This window comes from Canis lupus, chromosome 7 (assembly GCF_048164855.1).
Source record: "Canis lupus baileyi chromosome 7, mCanLup2.hap1, whole genome shotgun sequence".
NCBI lineage: Eukaryota > Metazoa > Chordata > Mammalia > Carnivora > Canidae > Canis > Canis lupus.
The window spans coordinates 66,206,636-66,224,012 of NC_132844.1; the positions used below are offsets into that span (position 1 = coordinate 66,206,636).

A 17,377-nucleotide genomic window follows, 5' to 3' on the forward strand; every position below is an offset into this window, starting at 1 on the left:
CTTAGTTTTGGGGTAGTTTGTGCTATAGCAATACAGAACTAGAACAGGAAAGGTGTTGGGGGAGGGTGGCCGGACAGTCATTGGTTATCTGTTCTGCATTAGTTAGGGTAATACTAGCTGCTGTAAGATACAAGCCCCAAGTTTCAGTGGTTGAGTACAAAAGAAGTTTATTTCTTATATACTTGTCTAGTGTAGTGTTCCTGATTGGTGGATAGCCTTTCATTGAGTCATTCAGGAACTGAGACTTCTTTTACCCTGTGGCTTCTCTCTTCCCCAGGGCTTGCAGTCCTTTGCATCTACAAAGCAAAACAGGGGAAGACAGAATGGAGAAGGCACACCTGCTTTTTAACTGTCTTGTCCCCAAAGTGACATACATTCCCTCTGTTCACATTTTCTTGGAGAGAACTTGTCACATAATCCCACCCAACTCCAAGAAAGGTCAGGAAATGTAATCCCTGGTTGATCAGCCAGTTCCCAGAAACTATCCTATGGAAAGGGAAGCATGAATTTTAGTGGACAGTGAGCTCTTTCTGGCAGACTTTAGAACTCAAGCTTATGAATTAAAATGATCATGACAAAGCTTTCTCTTCTTCTTCCTCTTTCCCATTTCCTTTCTTTTTATCTCCCTGGAACAGAGGTGCGGTATAAGGAAGGAATACAAGGGATCTCATTTTGCTTGCTCTGTGGCTTTCATGTAAGGTCAAGCCTTAATTCAGTGGGAAACCAGAAGCTACTATGGCATGGTGGAGAGGTATGTGGAGTTCAGAGCCAGGTTGCCTGAGTTCAAATCCTAGCTCTGCTACTTATTAGATATGAGACCTTGGGCAAGATACGTGACTTCTTCAAACTTCACCTTCCCCACTTATAAGATAAGGGTGATGAAAAGGATAACATCAACTTACAGGACTGTTAGGAAGATTAGTCTGGTGAATTCCTGTAAGATAGCTTTGCTTGGTACACAGTAAGTACCCAAGAACTGTTAGCTACTATTGTAGAAGAATGGAGTGTCAGCTTCTGCAGAAGCCACCTCCTGCAGGTATAACATCTCTCTCCCTATGCCTTCTCTATGTTCTCTTGTCTAAGACATGAAAACAAGATGTCTTCTCCTCTTTAAATTGGTTTATTATAAAGTTAGAAATCCCTTCAATCAAGTTTAGACTTCTGTTACCCATCTCCAAGCAAGATGGGTTTTTAAAAATGTCTAAAGCAAATAGTTCCCTCTGTGAACAAGGGCTGATCCATTTTGGGGGCACAGCTCTGCCTGTTGATTTGAAGCATGGTTCCCCACCGTGAGGTTCAATAAGGGTGAGGCAGAATTTTTTTTATTATGTTTTCAAAAGATTGAGCAAAGAAAGGGATCTTGATGTAGCATCTCAAGCAGAGTCCTGTGTTTCTCCTTCAGTACTCTCTAATCCTGAGATCACAGACCAAGTTTTCAATAGACTGCTTCCTTTAGTCATCTTGGAGGAGGGGTGGGCAGTGAATACACAGATGGGTTCTCTAGACTTGGAGAATTCAGGGTGTCTGGGGGGAGGTAAGATCCCAGATGGAGTGATCCAGCCTCTGTGTAGGGGTGGGGCAGCGGGGTTGATGCCTCCACATTCTCATTCACTCAACCTTTTATCTTACTTTACCATCTCTTCTCTGCCCACTCCCAAATGTAGACTCTGTGCTGAAAGAATCAGGGAAAGATGCCTTTCATTTTTCAAAAGAAACTGTTTTAGAAAACCAGAAGTAGGGGATCCCTGGGTGGCTCAGCGGTTTAGCGCCTGCCTTTGGCCCAGGGCGTGATCCTGGAGTCCCGGGATCGGGATCGAGTCCCCCGTCAGGCTCCCAGCATGGAGCGTGCTCCTCCCTCCTCCTGTGTCTCTGCCTCTCTCTCTCTCTCTGTCTATCATAAAATAAATAAAGAAAACTTAAAAAAAAAAGAAAACCAGAAGTAACTGAGGAGGGAAAAGGGGACCATCTGCTTTAGACAGCTTGTGTATTATTAAGTGCTATTTTGTGTAAACATAGCGTTCTAAGTATACGGTTGTAAGATATTTCTGAAACCTTTATAGAAAAAGTTTATTACATTTTGGAAGTGCTTATAATGAGTCATCAAGTTCACTGTATTCTGGTGGTAACTTAGTAATAAAGGTGGATTTTTCACTAGGTGAAAGTAGTGTTGTAGGGAACTGCCACATTCCTTTTTGGTTGGGGCTCTGGCTGTTTGAGCATACATATCCTTTAACTTGCCAAGGATCAGTACCCACTTCAAATATTTATTACCCTTATGATTTTTATTGCGGGGGAGAGGAAGGGAGGAAAGGAGGAGGTAGGCAAGACAGAGGGAAAGAAGGCAGTGGGAATCAGGTTATCAATAATTACTGCCTTGTTTTCTTCTCCTTATAGAGTTGACTTCAGGCTGTTTATTTTGCAAGTAATACATGGTATCAGGTGCCTAACATAAAATAGGCTTGGGGTGACTTACAATCGAATCCTATCACTCTGAGTTGGCTATTTTTGGACTGCAAAAAACCCCACAAAAATCCCTAATTCGATTCACCTTTGTCTAGGGTTGGGGGAAGGGAGGAGGAAGTGGGAATGTTTCTCACATGGAGAACCTTGAATTCTATAATCCAGGGTTATAACGCAATTCTCATCACATTTTTTTGACTTACAAATTTACTGCATTATCAGCTGTGGTATTTATTATTCAAGACTTGTTGAAACGTGCTCAAGTTTATTTCAGCTAGCAGCAGGCTTAGCTCACCCATTTCAATAACATGAAGAGCTGTGTTTTTCAAATTCAAGTTAATATTCAGTAATGAGGGCACCTGGGTGGCTCAGTGGTTGAGCATCTGCCTTTGGCTCAGGTTGTGATCCAAGGGTCCTGGGATCGAGTCCTGCATCGGGCTCCTCGCAGGGAACCTGCTTTTCCCTCTGCCTGTGTCTCTGCCTCTGTGTGTGTGTGTCTCATAAATAAATAAAATCTTAAAAAGAAACCCTCAGTAATGAGTCTTGATTAGCATTTTTGAAAAATGCAATAGAACAGGTTATAGGCCACCACACCAAGGAAGAGTACACACTGTGAAATGTTCATATTTGTGTGTCTGTGTTGGTGTACTGGGCTCGGTGTGCAACATATTTTTTACTGTATGTTGTGACAAAAATGTTTGGAGGATTTCTAGTGCTAGGCAAGATGGAGTAAGCCCACTGCAGTCTCTCTTTGCCACTAAAGATGACTTAAAATGCTGGACAAAATATGCCTGAGAACTCTGAAAAGAAAACAAGCAGGCAAATTAGGGAGGGAGTCAAAGCTTAAAGAAGCTATCCATAGGGGGTGAGTTTCTCAAAATTTTTCCAGTTTTTCTCTCACAGCTTTGACTTCAGAGGAGGTCCCAGTTAAGGTTCACAGCAGCAGAGGTAGCAAAAACTGAAAGAAACCTAAAAGAAAACAAATCTTGTTTCTTCTCTACTCGCAACAATTCTGACCAAATGTGTGGGGTTTTTTTCCCCTCATCAACCAATTCTCTAGCTCTCTGGATGCCAACCGCATGTCCTACCACTCATTTCTGACGCTACCTGGAGCTAGCACAGAACCCACAGGATCAGGGCTAAGTCTCCCCAAACTGTCCCTACTTCAGATGCCAGTCATCTACCCCAGGTTGTCACTTGTATATTGACCAACTGGCTACAAATTGGGGCACTCCCATAACCCCTTCCTCAGGTTTGATAATGTGCCACAAAATGGCTCACAGAACTCCAAGAAACACTTACATTTACTGGTCTATCATAAAGGAACATCTAGATGAAGTACATAAGGTGAGGTCTGGAAGGGTCCCGGGTTTAGGTGCTTTTGTCCCTGTGGAGTTGGGGTGCATCATTCTTCCTTGCACATAGATGTGTTCACCAGCCCAGAAACTCTGTGAACCTCTTTGGTAAAGGTTCTGAAGGGAGGTTTCATCACGTAGCCATAACTGATTATTTACTCAATCTCCAGTCCCTTTCCCCTCCCCAGAGGATGGGGATGGGGCCAAAAGTTCCAAGCTTATGGTGATGGCTTAACCTTTCTGATAACCAGCCCCCCAACTTGAAGCTATCCAGGAGCTCACCATGAGTCGCCTCCAAAGATGAGGAGGTGAACAAAAGATGCTCCTATCACTCAGGGAATTCCAAGGGTTTTAGGAGCTCTGTGTTGGAGACCGGGGGCAGAAACCAAATATATATTCCTTATTATGTTACAAACCACATCTCTCTAACCAGATGGCTTAGGAAGTGTCTCTGAGAGCCAGAGCCAGAGAGTTGTGGGGGGAATTACAATTAATTTTTTCTCCCTCCCAGACCTGCCCCAAGGGCAGGAATCAATTGTGCAGCAGTGTCAGCACTAGTATGGCAGCAGAGAAACACCATAATTCTGGCTGACTAGGAAACAGAGTACTGGTGAGCCAGAGAGTATAAGGGGAATCTCAGGGAAAAGCCAGCTACAGAAGGGGAGGCCAACTCTGTGTATGAACTGGCATAACGTTTTGCATTGTCAGGATAAACCCAAAGCAGCGTGGCAATGGCCCACAGAAGTTGAGAGAGAACTTGCAGTTTGAACCTAACTGGGTTGATTGCCTACTAAAACAATACAAAACAAAATGAAGTCTGTGTTTTCGAGAGCAGAGATCAGCAAACTTCTTCCATAAAAGGCCAGATAGGAAATATTTTAGGCTTTGTGGGCCATACAGTCTAGCACGACCACTTAACTCTGCTGTTGTGGTGTAAAAGCTGCCAAAGACAAGATGTAAATAAATAGCATTGCTGTGTTTCAATGAAACTTTATTTATGAAAAGAGGAGGGGGATTGGATTTGACCCAGGAGCAACAGTTTGCTGACCCTTGCTCCTTGCTCTAGAGTATTTTTAAATAAGACCTGAATTCTCACATGTAACATTCAAAATGTCCAGGATACAATCCAAAATTACTCAACACCCAAAGACCTAGAAAAGGGTGATCCGTTTTTAGAGGAAAGACAATTGAAAGATGCCATCCCCAAGATGACCCAGATGTTGGAACTGCCAGACGAAAATGTAAAACAGGTATTACAACCATGCTCCATGAGGTAAAAGTAAACACACTTGAAATGAAGGAAAAAACAGTCTCAGTAGAGAAATACAAACTATAAAAAAGAATCAAATGGAAATGCTAGAACCAAAAACCAATATCTGAAATAAAAATTCACTGTGTGGGCTTAATAGTAGAATGGAGATGACAGAAAAGGAGTCAATGAACTTAATGATGGATGAGGAGAAAGCCCCTAGTCTGAAGAACAGAAAGGAAAAAAGTGAATAAATCAGATTTTGAGGAACTATAGGTCCAACATTCATATCACTGGAGTCTAAAAGGAGTGAGATTGGTACAGAAAAGTATTTGAAGAAATAATCACTGAGAGCTTCTCAAATTTGATGAAAGACATAAAATTATATATTCAAGAAACTCAAACCCAAACAGAATACAATCCCCCCCAAAAAAAACACAACTCCACAAACAAAAGCCCACACTCAGATATACAAACTTCTGAAACCCAAAGTAAAAGAAAAAAATCTAAAAAGCAGTCTGAGAAAAACATGGTGGTTCCTCAAAATATCAAAAATAGAATACCCCACTTATGGGTATACACCCAAAATAATTGAAAATAAGGTCTTTGATAGTTATTAAAGATTTATTTAATTTTGAGAGAGTGCTCGTGTGCATGTGAGCAGGGGGAGGGGCAGAGGAAGAGGGAGAGAAGCAGACTCTATGCTGAGTGCACATAGCCAGATGCAGGGCTCGATCCCAAAATCCTGATATCACAACCTAAGCTGAAATCAAGAGTCCGACACTCAGCCGACTGAGCCACCCAGGAGGCCCTCTAAGTGATATTTATATACCCATGTTCATAACATTATTCTCAAAAGCCAAAAAATGGAACCCAACTGATCAACAGATGGATGGAAACAAAGTATGGTGTGTGTGTGTTGGAATATTATTCAGCCTTAAAAAATGGAAGGAAATTCTGATATAGGCCACAAATTGAATGAACCCTGAGGACATTATGCTAAGTGAAATAAGCCAGTCCAAAAAGACAAATACTGTATTATTCCACTTATGTAAGTTGCCTAGAGTAGTCAAATTCCTGGAAATACAAAGTAGAATGAATGGCGGTTGCCAGGGGCCATATGGAGGAGGAGATAGGGAGCTGTTGTTTCAGGGGTACAGAGTTCTAGTTTTGCAGGTTGAGTTCTGGAGATGGGTGATGGTGCTGGTTGCCTGACAATAGGAATACACTGAACACAACTGAACTGTACACTTCGAAGTGATTAAGATGGCAAACTTTATGTTATGTACGTACTGCCATGACTTTTATTATTTTTAAAAGATTTTTTTTATTATTTTTAGAAGACTTTATTTGTTTATTCATGAGAGACACACAGAGAGAAGCAGAGGCACAGGCAGAGGGAGCAGCAGGCTGCTTCCTTTTTCTTTGTCCCCTTTATCCATCCTGTTGCTTGGCAAGTGGATGCAGTGGCTGGAGTGCTAGTTGCTCTCTTCCCGTGAAGACCTAGAGAAGGAGTCCAGGTTCCTAAAGACTGTGAATCAGACCCATCATGCTAGCCCTGGGTGGCCTACTTTTGGGCTTTCATGGGAGGGAGAATTAATTTCCTTTGGCTTTTTGTTTAAGATTTTACTTATTTGAGAGAGAGAGAGAGAGCACAGCCAGGTGCTCCAGGTGGAGGGCCAGAGGGAGAGGGAGAAGCAAACTCCCTGTTGAGCGCAGAGCCCCTTATGGGGCTGGGTCTCCATCCCAGGACCCTGAGATCATGACCTGAGCTGAAGTCAGACACTTGACTGAATGAATGAACCACCCAGGTGCCTGGTAAATTCCTCTGTCGTGTAAGCCACGATTATTTTTTGGTTTGTGCTGCATGTTGCTGAATGTAATCCTAATATAGATCCTGATTACTGAAACTAAGCAACACTCTCAAAGGAGTCATAGGAAGAAGTTCTGGGTGAAGAAACCATTCAAGTGTTTATCACAGGGCTTGCTTGGCACGTGGCAAGGTACTCTATAAATGTCAGTGGTTAGGTCCCATGTTCATTTTTGTATTTTCTGCAGGATCCATCACAGAGTAGATGCTCAGTCCTCTGTGACTGCCTGGTGATTTTCTGTTGATCTCCTACTTGCCCCACAGAGGACTTGTCCCCTAACCCTTACTAATACCAGCAAGAAAAACCCGAGGAATGGGGACCCCTTTGGTTCCAGGTTATACAAATCCATGGGTGAAAAATCAGCAGTGGAGGAGGAAATACACTATTTATTTACAATTCTTTCACTTTATCCACAATTTCCATACAAACATAAAAACTAAAAAAATAAAACCACCACTTGGGAACACAGGTGTCTTTCTTTAATTAGTCCGGTTGATGGAGGGCCACAGCCCTCTCACTCTGTGAAGGAGACCATTGAGGCACACTGAGGGGGAAGAGGAGACGGTTAGGAAGAATGCCTGAGAAACAGCTCCAGATGAGAATGTAACATGCCAGCGTGGTGGAGCTTCACTGGCAAAGACTCAAAGGTATCACCCACCCGGGGACACTGACCAGCTTCTCCAGAGAATGACGGCTGCTTGCCACCATACCCCCACTGCCCCTCCACTACGGAACTCCAGAAATCAAACAGGCGCCACCCATCTCATGAGCTGGGTGGGGTATGAGGGTGACAGTGGGGGACCCTGGATGCCTCTCACTGAGAAGAGCCCCAAACCCCAGGGAGACACAGAAAACCCCTCTCCTTGGCACGGATGAGTCAGTCACAGCTTCTGTCTTGAATATGATGCTGACTTAAAACGGAAAGACAAAGGCTCTCCCCCAGCCTCCTGGGGAAAGGGAAGGGCTGAAAACATGCAGGAGGGCTTCTGCCTCTGGAGCCACCTCTCTGGGAGGCGGCTGGGCTCCAGTGAGAGGTGGGGGGGCTCTGTCCACCCTTCACGGGGAAGGAGTGGGGCAGATGCTCCACAAAGAGCTGGGGAGGGAAGAGAGGAACACTCTGAGACACTGATGCTCGGGACAGCCGCCACCGACACGCCACCGACTCTCGAAGCAGCTCCATCTGCTCGGTGGCCTGCGCTTGGCAGACTCCCACTTTTCCCCTCACCGGAGGGCACCCAGAAACCAACCTGGAGCTGCCAAACGCACCTGCCTGGCAACTTCCTCTGTGCTCGTGACCTAGATTGCTTTCACATGTTGATGCACATTATAAATATAAAATCATATCTGCTACAAAGAGGACATATATTTGTACATCTTTACCCATATACATAATAACACAATTTACACATAATATCTTGGAGTGGGTCATCATGGAAAAAGGGTTTGTAGAGGTATAAGGCCCCTTCCCCCCTCCCCTGCCCTGATCCTTCTCAAGGGACGCCTGTATACTTGGTCACCGGGGCCCTTCCCAGCTGTTTGTCATGGGGCTGGTCTGGATACGTGTAACTAAATGCTGATGGGTGTGTACACCCACATATACACACAGACGCAGGCACACACAGACATCTGGTGAGAAAAGGAAAAAGAAAATTCCTAGCCCTTGGGTGCAGGCCTCTTCCCAGAGTTAGAAGCATCAGTACCTCCATCTGAGGACAACAGTCTGAAGCTGCCCCTCACTGGCTCAGACAAGGGCAGAAGGGGAAGGGCTAGGATGGGAGGGGGCGGGGGCAGGAGTCTTGAAAACATAAGGCGTTTTTTGACCTGTGATCAAATCAAACTATGTCACAAAAAGCAACGGCATCAGTCAGGGGCCAGGAGGCGAGAGACAGTCAGCCCATGTAGGGACAAATCCCTGAGCCTTCCCCTTCTTTTGTCCAGTTTCTTTTAAAGGGGCAGACAACCCTGTACCTCCTTTCCTGTCTTCTCCCAGAGCTGGGCCCATCCACATGTCATGGAATACTGAGAGTGGTCCAAGAAACACATCCAGAGACGTGGAGTGGTGGACAGGCACGCCAGAGTTAAGACCTGGGCGGCGGATGTGAGCTTTTTACAGCAGGAGTGGTTCCTGGCCGGAGTCCACGGCTCGCACAGTGGCCACAGTGATCAGATTGCCATCAGAGATGGGGACAGTCTGGGTCCCCCTGAGGAGACAGCACCTATCGGCGGTAGTGATTAGGGGCATCAGCGAACATGTACTTTAGTCTGTACGCCTCAGCGAGAAGCAGCCCAATCTCTTCGTTGCCCCAGTGTATCGTAGGTAGGTTTTGTAGCAGCATCAGGAGACCCTGGAAGGCCAGAAAAGAAGCTTTTTATCATGCCGGTACTATAGACCAAGGGATCAGCAGGCCCTGGAAGGGGGGTCCCTTCCTTCTGGATCACACATCCCATAGGGTCAGCTCCCTCCTCCCAAGCGGCACTCAGCCCCCAACTCCCAGTTCACCTTCAGGAAGCTCTGAAAAGCCTCTGTTGATTCTCTCGTATCCACTAACACCTGCCTCTTTTAAAAATACTATAAACAGAGAACGACACCAACAAATAAAGGTATCTAAAAAGAGAAAAAAAATCACGCATCATCCAACTACACCTCTCTTTATTTTCAAGTTTTTCTTCTCAGCCTTTTTCTCACACACCTATTTCCTTAAATAGCTGTGATAATAGTTAGGATTTTTATATGCTTTTTAATCATCTCCTTTTACTATAACTTTAGTGTTTTTCCATGCAGCCTTCAAAAAATGACTATTGTCAGTGTTAGTATCCCATCATGTGGCTATACTCTAATTTACTCAACCATTTACCTTTTGTTAGATATTTGTTTCCTTAAAAAAAAACTTTATTCAAAAAAACCCCTTTATTCATATTCATAAATGTGTATCCTTTTGCATTTGCTACATTCCTCCCAATCCCAGGGTTCACTTCTAATTGTATTTATTTAGCCTCTGCCCTATTCTCCAGAGACCGCCTCAATCTACCTGTCCAGTTTATTTTCTAATGCCCATGCCTCCTCCAGCTAGGTCCATTTCAGCCGGGTTGATTTGTGCATCCATGGTTTTAATTTATGTTGTTCCTTTAACTTGGGAGACTTTCTCTTTTCTCCTCTACCTATCTCAATCCTATTCTGTTCTCAAAGCCCAGGTCCCTCAAACAGCTCCAGAGAGACAGCCTATTAAAGAGGATATTAGAATAAAAAGAGAATGAGAGGTTGTCTCTATAATTTAGGTCACTACACTGCTGCTGCTGCTACTCAGTGTTCTTTATCCATTCCCTGCCTTTTTAAAAAAGTCTATTTACTTATTTATTTTTAAGTAATCTCTACACCCAACATGGGGCTTGAACCCACAGCCCTGAGGTCAAGAGTCATGTTATAAATAGCAAGACAAAACCCAGAGACATAAGGAGACAGGCAGACTTGATTACATATAACTTCAATATGTCAAGAGGTGCCGAAGGGTGGCGCAGCGGTTTGGCGCCCGCCTTTGGCCCAGGGTGCAATCCTGGAGACCCGGGATCGAATCCCACGTCGGGCTCCCGGTGCATGGAGCCTGCTTCTCCCTCTTCCTCTGCCTGTGTCTCTGCCTCTCTCACTCTCTCTCTGTGTGACTATCATAAATAAATAAAAAAATTAAAAAAAATTAAAAAAAAAGACATAAGAAACTGACTAAAATATTTTGTAACACTTTAAAAGACAAAATGTTACCATCCGTAATCAAAAAGGAGTCCCTACAAATCAGTAAGAAAGAAAGAAGAGCACCAAATAGGAAAACAGGTGAGTCATATGGAAAGGTAATGGGAAGAGTCCCCATGGCCGACCCACATGCAACGAGTATTTTAAAAACCTTGCTTTTAGCTGATCTGGACACTCCAGCAATGTTTTGTAGTTTTCAGTGTAAAGGTCTTGCATATCTTTTATGAGATTTCTGCTTTTAGAAACTTAGCTGTGCACAAAGCTGCCCGTGGCACATCACTACTATGTATGGCCAAGATGCTTAAGATCCCAATCCTGGGACAGTGTAAGCCTTGGGTTCTGCCCTAGACCACTCCTGCCCCACTTCCCAGAAAGCAGATACCAATGGAAGAGTGGAAGCAGTTATCTCAGACCATAAGATTAAAGCCGTGTGTTGAAGACGGCAGAGCAACAAGACAGAAGAAATCTGAGTCCCTGGCACTTTGGTGGCGGAACAGTAGCCCTGGACTGCTTACACTTAGACTACTTATTAAACGAGAAGTAAACAACTATCTTGTTTTAAGCCCCTGTAGTTCTAGGGTCTTGGTTACAGTAGACAAGTTTTATCATCTTAATAAACACAGGCTGTATCTATCAAAACTAGAAATGCACATGGGCTTTGATCCAGCAACTCTACCTCTGTCTCCCTGTCTTTAGGAAATATTCACACTCCCCCACAAAGGTCTTCACTGCATGCACCACTGCTTCAAACAGCGGGGGTTATCCACATCATGATATACATGGCAGCACACAGAACAAACGAAGGAGAAGGACATGCGCCGAGGTGGAAAGATAATTAAGACATTTTTAGGAGTGAAAAAAAAAAAAAGCATTGTAGAAAAATACTTATATAATGACCCCCCTTAGGTAAATAAGAAAACACAATATATTTCTATATGTATACAAAAAATCTAGAAGATGAGGAGGTAAACTATTAACCATGGTTACCTTCAGCGACAAGAGACTTTCATATTTTTCCCATTACACTTCTGTATCATTTGAGCAACCCTGTGTTTTCAATTTTTACAATGAAATTTTTTGAAAAAGATTTATTCATTCATTCCAGAGAGAAAGAGAGAGCGAGGGAGTGCATGGGGGCAGGCCGAGGGAGAGAATGTCAAGCAGGCTCCCTGCTGAGCAGAGACGGGGAAGGGACTCTTATCTTAGGATCCTGAGCTCGTGACCTGAGCCAAAACCAAGAGTTGGATGCTCAACTGACTAAGCCACCCAGGAGCCCCAACTATACAGTTTTTATATATTACTTATACAGCAGGGATCCCTGGGTGGCGCAGCGGTTTGGCGCCTGCCTTTGGCCCAGGGCACGATCCTGGAGACCCGGGATCGAATCCCACATCTGGCTCCCGGTGCATGGAGCCTGCTTCTCCCTCTGCCTGTGTCTCTGCCTCTCTCTCTCTCTCTCTCACTGCGTGCCTATCATAAATAAAATAAAATAAAAAAAATTACTTATACAGCAGAACATTCTGTGGTGGTTTTGTATAGTAACAAGTAAAAAAGCAAAAAATAAATTACTTGTAACTTCGTAATCAAGAGGATTACTTTTAAGCATTCTAGCATATTTCCTTCTGAAACTCCTTTTTCTGCACATTTTCCATAGTTGAAACATTTTCTCTATATAATTTTGAATCTGTTTAGCATTTATCATAAACATTTCCTCTAATATTAAAAACTCCTCATAGGTACTTTCTCGGCCAAAGAATTTCTCATGATGCAGATATACCATAATTTACATCTTCCTGTTTTGAGTACTTAATTATTTCTGGTTTTTCATTATAATGAAATTATAACGAATGCCTTGTGCATAGAGCCATATTTTAGATTATTTCCTTGGAGCTGAATTCCTAGGAATGAAATTACTATGTTAAAGAATACAAACATTTTAAAGGTACTTAACACTCATTCAGAAAATGCATTCCAGAAAAATGCTCATTTCCCTAGATCTCCACCAGCACTGCATACTCTTAACAAACACATTTTGTTCATTGTAAACCTCTTTCCTGAGATCTCGAAGCCTCAGTACAGAACTCAAAAGCCTTAAGTCAAAATGGTCGTGAGCTCACGGGAAGAACACAATGAGAAAGGAATCACGCTACACGCTTCTCTATATATGTTCATACTCCTCTCCCCCACCCATCTTGGTGGCTGGCATCCACTTTAAATTTCCCAAACCGTGCAGGTAACCACCCCTTACCACTGCATTCTTGTTACTGATATTCATTCAACCAGATTCATTACTCAGCTAGTTACTGATATTCACTCAACCCACCCAGATACTACCTTTGCTTTTAAAAATGCTGTCAGCTAATCTAAACATCTCTGGAGGGTGCTTTTCTCATGGTTAACAATTCTCCTGGGTTGTCTTGGTCTGTTCTATGTCTACCTTGTTTTTTGTTTTTGTTTTTAATCTAAACTTTTAAAAAAATGTTGCCCTTGTAATGCAACTATTCTAATTTGATCCTCACCTTTTCTGTACTTCAGACTCTTTGGCTATCTGGAGAAGCCTATGGATCCCTTCTCAGAATGATGGTTTTAAATACATAAAACACACAATATCACAAAGAAGACCAGTTAAATTGAAACAATTATTAAAATATTTTTACACAGATTTATGATACCATCATAGATGTGCTTTATTAATATATTCTAGAATAAGATCTAATGGCAGATTAAATACCATTATTTCAAAGTAGTTGTGAACACAAACAATGTTGAGATATCTGTAACAACTTCATAGGATATGTAAATTTCTGCAATTAGTGACAAAAGTAGGTACTGCACATATTACTGTGCTTTCTTAGCTACATTCATCATTGTTGGAAATGCTACTTTGAGTTTGGGGTTATTGGAAATAAAGATGATATTATGTTTCCATTCATTTCTAGGGGTCCTCTGACTTCTTTTTCTTTTTTTTGGAGGGATCTCCTGACTTCTAAACATAGACCCTAAGTTAAAGTCCCTTGCTCTTGTAGCTTGCCCTTCTTTTGAGTCCCACCACAGCCAATAAGAATTCTTATACTTCCCTTCAGAGTAAGTTTATTTTTTAAAGATTTTGTTTATTTATTCATGACAGAGAGAGAGGAAGAGAAAGAGAGAGAGAGAGAGAGAAGCAGAGACAAGGCAGAGGGAGAAGCAGACGCCATGAAAGGAGCCCTATGCAGGACTCAATCCTGGGACCTGGGTATCATGCCCTGAGCCGAAGGCAGACATTCAACCACTGAGCAACCCAGGCTTCCCCAGAGTAAGTTTAATACCCAAATATCTATCTTAATGCTAATCTTCTATTTTTAGCTTATTCATTGGAAAACATTTCTCTCTCTCTCTCTCTGTACAATTTGCTTTTATCATTATAGAATTTCAGTCCCATTTTCAATCAACCTGCTGGGTGAGGTCAAATTGCCATCCTATTTCCTTTTTTTTAAGACTTTATTTATTTGAGAGAGAGATCATGAGCAGGGAGCCGAAGGCAGACGTATATATATATTTTTTGTATATTTTATTGGAGTTCGATTTGCCAACATATGGTATAACGCACAGTGCTCATCCCGCCAAGTGCCCCCTCAGTGCCCGTCTCCCAGTCACCCCATCCCCCCGCCCACCTCCCTTCCCACCACCCCTTGTTGGTTTCCCAGAGTTAGGAGTCTCTCATGTTTTATCACCTTCTCTGATATTTCCCACTCATTTTCTCTCCTTTCCCCTTTAATCCCTTTCACTATTTTTTTATATTCCCCGAATGAATGAGACCATATAATGTTTGTCTTTCTCTGATTCGAAGGCAGATACTTAACCGACTGAACCACCCAGGTGCCCTGCTATCCTATTTCTTGAGGACATACTTCACTGACTCAGAACCAACCCCTGCCCTCCATGGAAGGGGAGCTAAAGGAATGATACATGGTTAGCCTCATCCAGAACATAAGCAAAAAGATCCTGGGAACTTGCAAGCCTTAATGAAACCCTTGGGGTTTCAAGTGTTTATCCTACCTATCATCACAGCCAGCAGTTCCAACCAGGCTGCAAAAGTGAATCGACTGTAGGAACTCTTAGAAATGCTTGGGTCCAAGCTTCATCCCTGGAGTTTTGGATTCTAAAAACCTGGGTAGGACCTGGGAATAACATTTCTCCAAAGATCCCAGTAGGCAACCAGGTGTGGGGTTACCACTAGAGGGATTAAAAAGCTCTTAAAGGAAGAAAAGCATATTTGGGATGCAGACCAAACAGTGAGATCCCAAGGAAGGAAATGTCTAGATGTTACACAGACAGTGATAGACCTTTCATTAAATAAATCAAGGTAAATCTATAAAATAAAATATCTTGTAGCCAATTTGGTATTTTAATGTTTTCACAGTTTCTGTACAACCATGTACTCATGTAATGTGTAAAAAGTACAAAAATGGGGGAAATGTAGATGTACAGTTTTTGACATGATAGAACATCCACCATATTTTGTAAAGTGATAAAAGGGGTTACAAAACAAGAGTATATAAAATGGTTGCATTAATGGTTATATACACACAGCATGTATTTATTTGTATAGATTTGCATGGAGAAATGTCTGGAAGGAAATCTATCATCTGTGTGTGGTAAGGGTTCAGGTACTTGGTCTTTTGTCCTCTTTGCTTGTCGATAGTTCTGATTTTTCTATAACGAATACCTATGGCTGCATAATTGATTAACGATATAGGGGTAAATCTCTCTAGAAGAGAATATCCTTTGCTGGGATAGAATCAATCTATAATTTCCAAATCCTCTCACCTTGCTAGAAACCTCCAAGAAGCCTGGAAATTTAATCCTGGCCAAGTTAACACGCCTGTGCGCCCTAGGCAGGAAGGCGCAGCATGAGGAGGCACTCTGCCACCTAGTGGCTATTCCTAGGAACTGCACCCCTTATCATGGAGCCGCATCAATGGGAAACCGGGCCCAATGCATTACCGATAAATTTGGGATAGTAGAAAAAAATTAGAAACTAAGTGGCTGGGGGAAGAAGGTATTAATCACAAATCAGGTGCTTTTATCTAGGAATAGAGAAGATATACCGTGGGGGCAGGGAATAACTGAAGATTTGCTACAAAACCAGGTCATAGGAGCACAAAGCCTGACACGCAATGGGATGAAATACAATAGTCATGACAGGACAGCTTATGGCACAAACAGCAGAGAGCAACTCCAAATTAATAGGAAGGGACCAAAGAAAAGTTGGAAATGGCTAAAATAGCAGAAAACAGCCTGACCTTGGTACTGACTGAGAATCCAGAGGATCCTAAAGGAAAAGGAGTATAGCAGAAAAGTAATTGGAGCCATGGGGGTGGAGGAAATGATAATAAGATAAATGAGCCAAAGGAGAAGGGATAGAGGTTATAACCCCATATGGAAAAGGTACAGGAGAAGCCCGTTAGAGTATGTCTAATAGATGGAAGAACTTCATCCTAGATGAAGAACATCAAGGGTAATAATCATTATAGTGACAGTTATCATTTATTGAGCACTTACTATATACCAGATGGGGCTCTAAGTGCTTTACACACGTGCTCTCTTTTGACTTACTTAATCTTCACATCAACTCTACGAGATGCATAATATCACTTCCATTTTACAGATAAGGAAATTGAGGCAGAGAGATTAAGGAATTTGTCCCAGGGTCACACAGTAGTGCTGGGCTGGAATTTGAACCCAGGCACTCTGGCTCTAGAGGTAGTGCACATAACCACTATAATATACACTGCTTGCCCTGGTGTAAGAAGAGAAGTGGGGCAGGATACAGTAGGAACAAGAAGAAAGGAAGTCATAGTAGAGGCTGTTTGAAGGAGACGTGGAAGAGCTGCTTGATTTTACTCAGTGATAAGAACCAAGCACAACCAGACAGGATATGGAATGATTAACAGCAAAGAATTTAAAGACCACATAAAATATACACTATTAAGTAAGATACTGTGTGTAAAATCACTTAGCAATACTGGAACATCCTTTGCAAATGTAAAGTGTATTCAAGCATGTAAAAATATTTTCTTAGTCAAATAAGCAGCACTTTAAAATAAATCCTCCGTTTTGAAAATCAGCGAGGTAGCAAAACAATTCCCCTGGTTACAATATAAACTTCCAAAAACACGTCCTTGAATGTAAACTTTTTGAGAGTGTTCATTGGTTTTCTGCCAAAGTGCATTTAGCAAGTTTCCCATCAGAGAAGACTATGCTGTGTCCCCCTCAACAGTATGTTTTATGTCTACAGACTATGCCCTTCCTCACGCCAGCCTGCTTTGGGTGAAAGATCTTCAGTTCCCAGGGCTCCCTGGGTAGGATTCAAACTGACAATTCACTGGATGTCTGTAAAGACGGGGCCTGCATTGGACAACGTTCTGAAATCCTACCCTCAAGTATCTGCAGGAGTGGTGGGTGGGTGCCATTGGGTTGAAGGGATTTACTTATATCTTGTTTGTTATCTAGGCCTGGGACACTTTGTAGGCTTAGCACTGTTTGCATTGAACAACTCTGGCCTGCCTCCCACCAGACACCTGCAGAATAGGAATGTCTCCAAGGTTTTCTTCTGCAGGATGAAGGCAGATTCTCAGATCAGCCGCCACTTTGGTTTAGGGTCATCAGCTGGCCTCACTGACTCCTTGTCGGTTCTCTTTTTATATGAAGGAATTCT

At 42.7% G+C, this 17,377-nt stretch overlaps 1 protein-coding gene across 3 annotated transcripts in view; it reads right to left on the reverse strand.

Moving 5' to 3' along the window:
• Nucleotides 1–150: 150 nt before the first annotated feature.
• The window catches only part of TBC1D22B (TBC1 domain family member 22B), an 82,090-nt gene continuing 64,863 nt past the window's right edge, over nt 151–17,377 (reverse strand). Inside the window, exons 13-14 of one of the 3 annotated variants that reach the window (XR_012034332.1) lie at nt 8,904–9,280; nt 151–296 (exon numbers count right to left, since the gene is read on the reverse strand). Coding sequence is in view for 1 of the 3 variants with exons in the window: in XM_072833210.1 (XP_072689311.1) it covers nt 9,152–9,280 (129 nt within the window). In the remaining 2 variants the exon portion in view is untranslated. Of the gene's footprint in view, nt 297–7,301; nt 9,281–9,435; nt 9,541–17,377 lie in introns of those variants that run through there. The other 2 variants (XR_012034333.1, XM_072833210.1) reach the window with 2 other exon arrangements.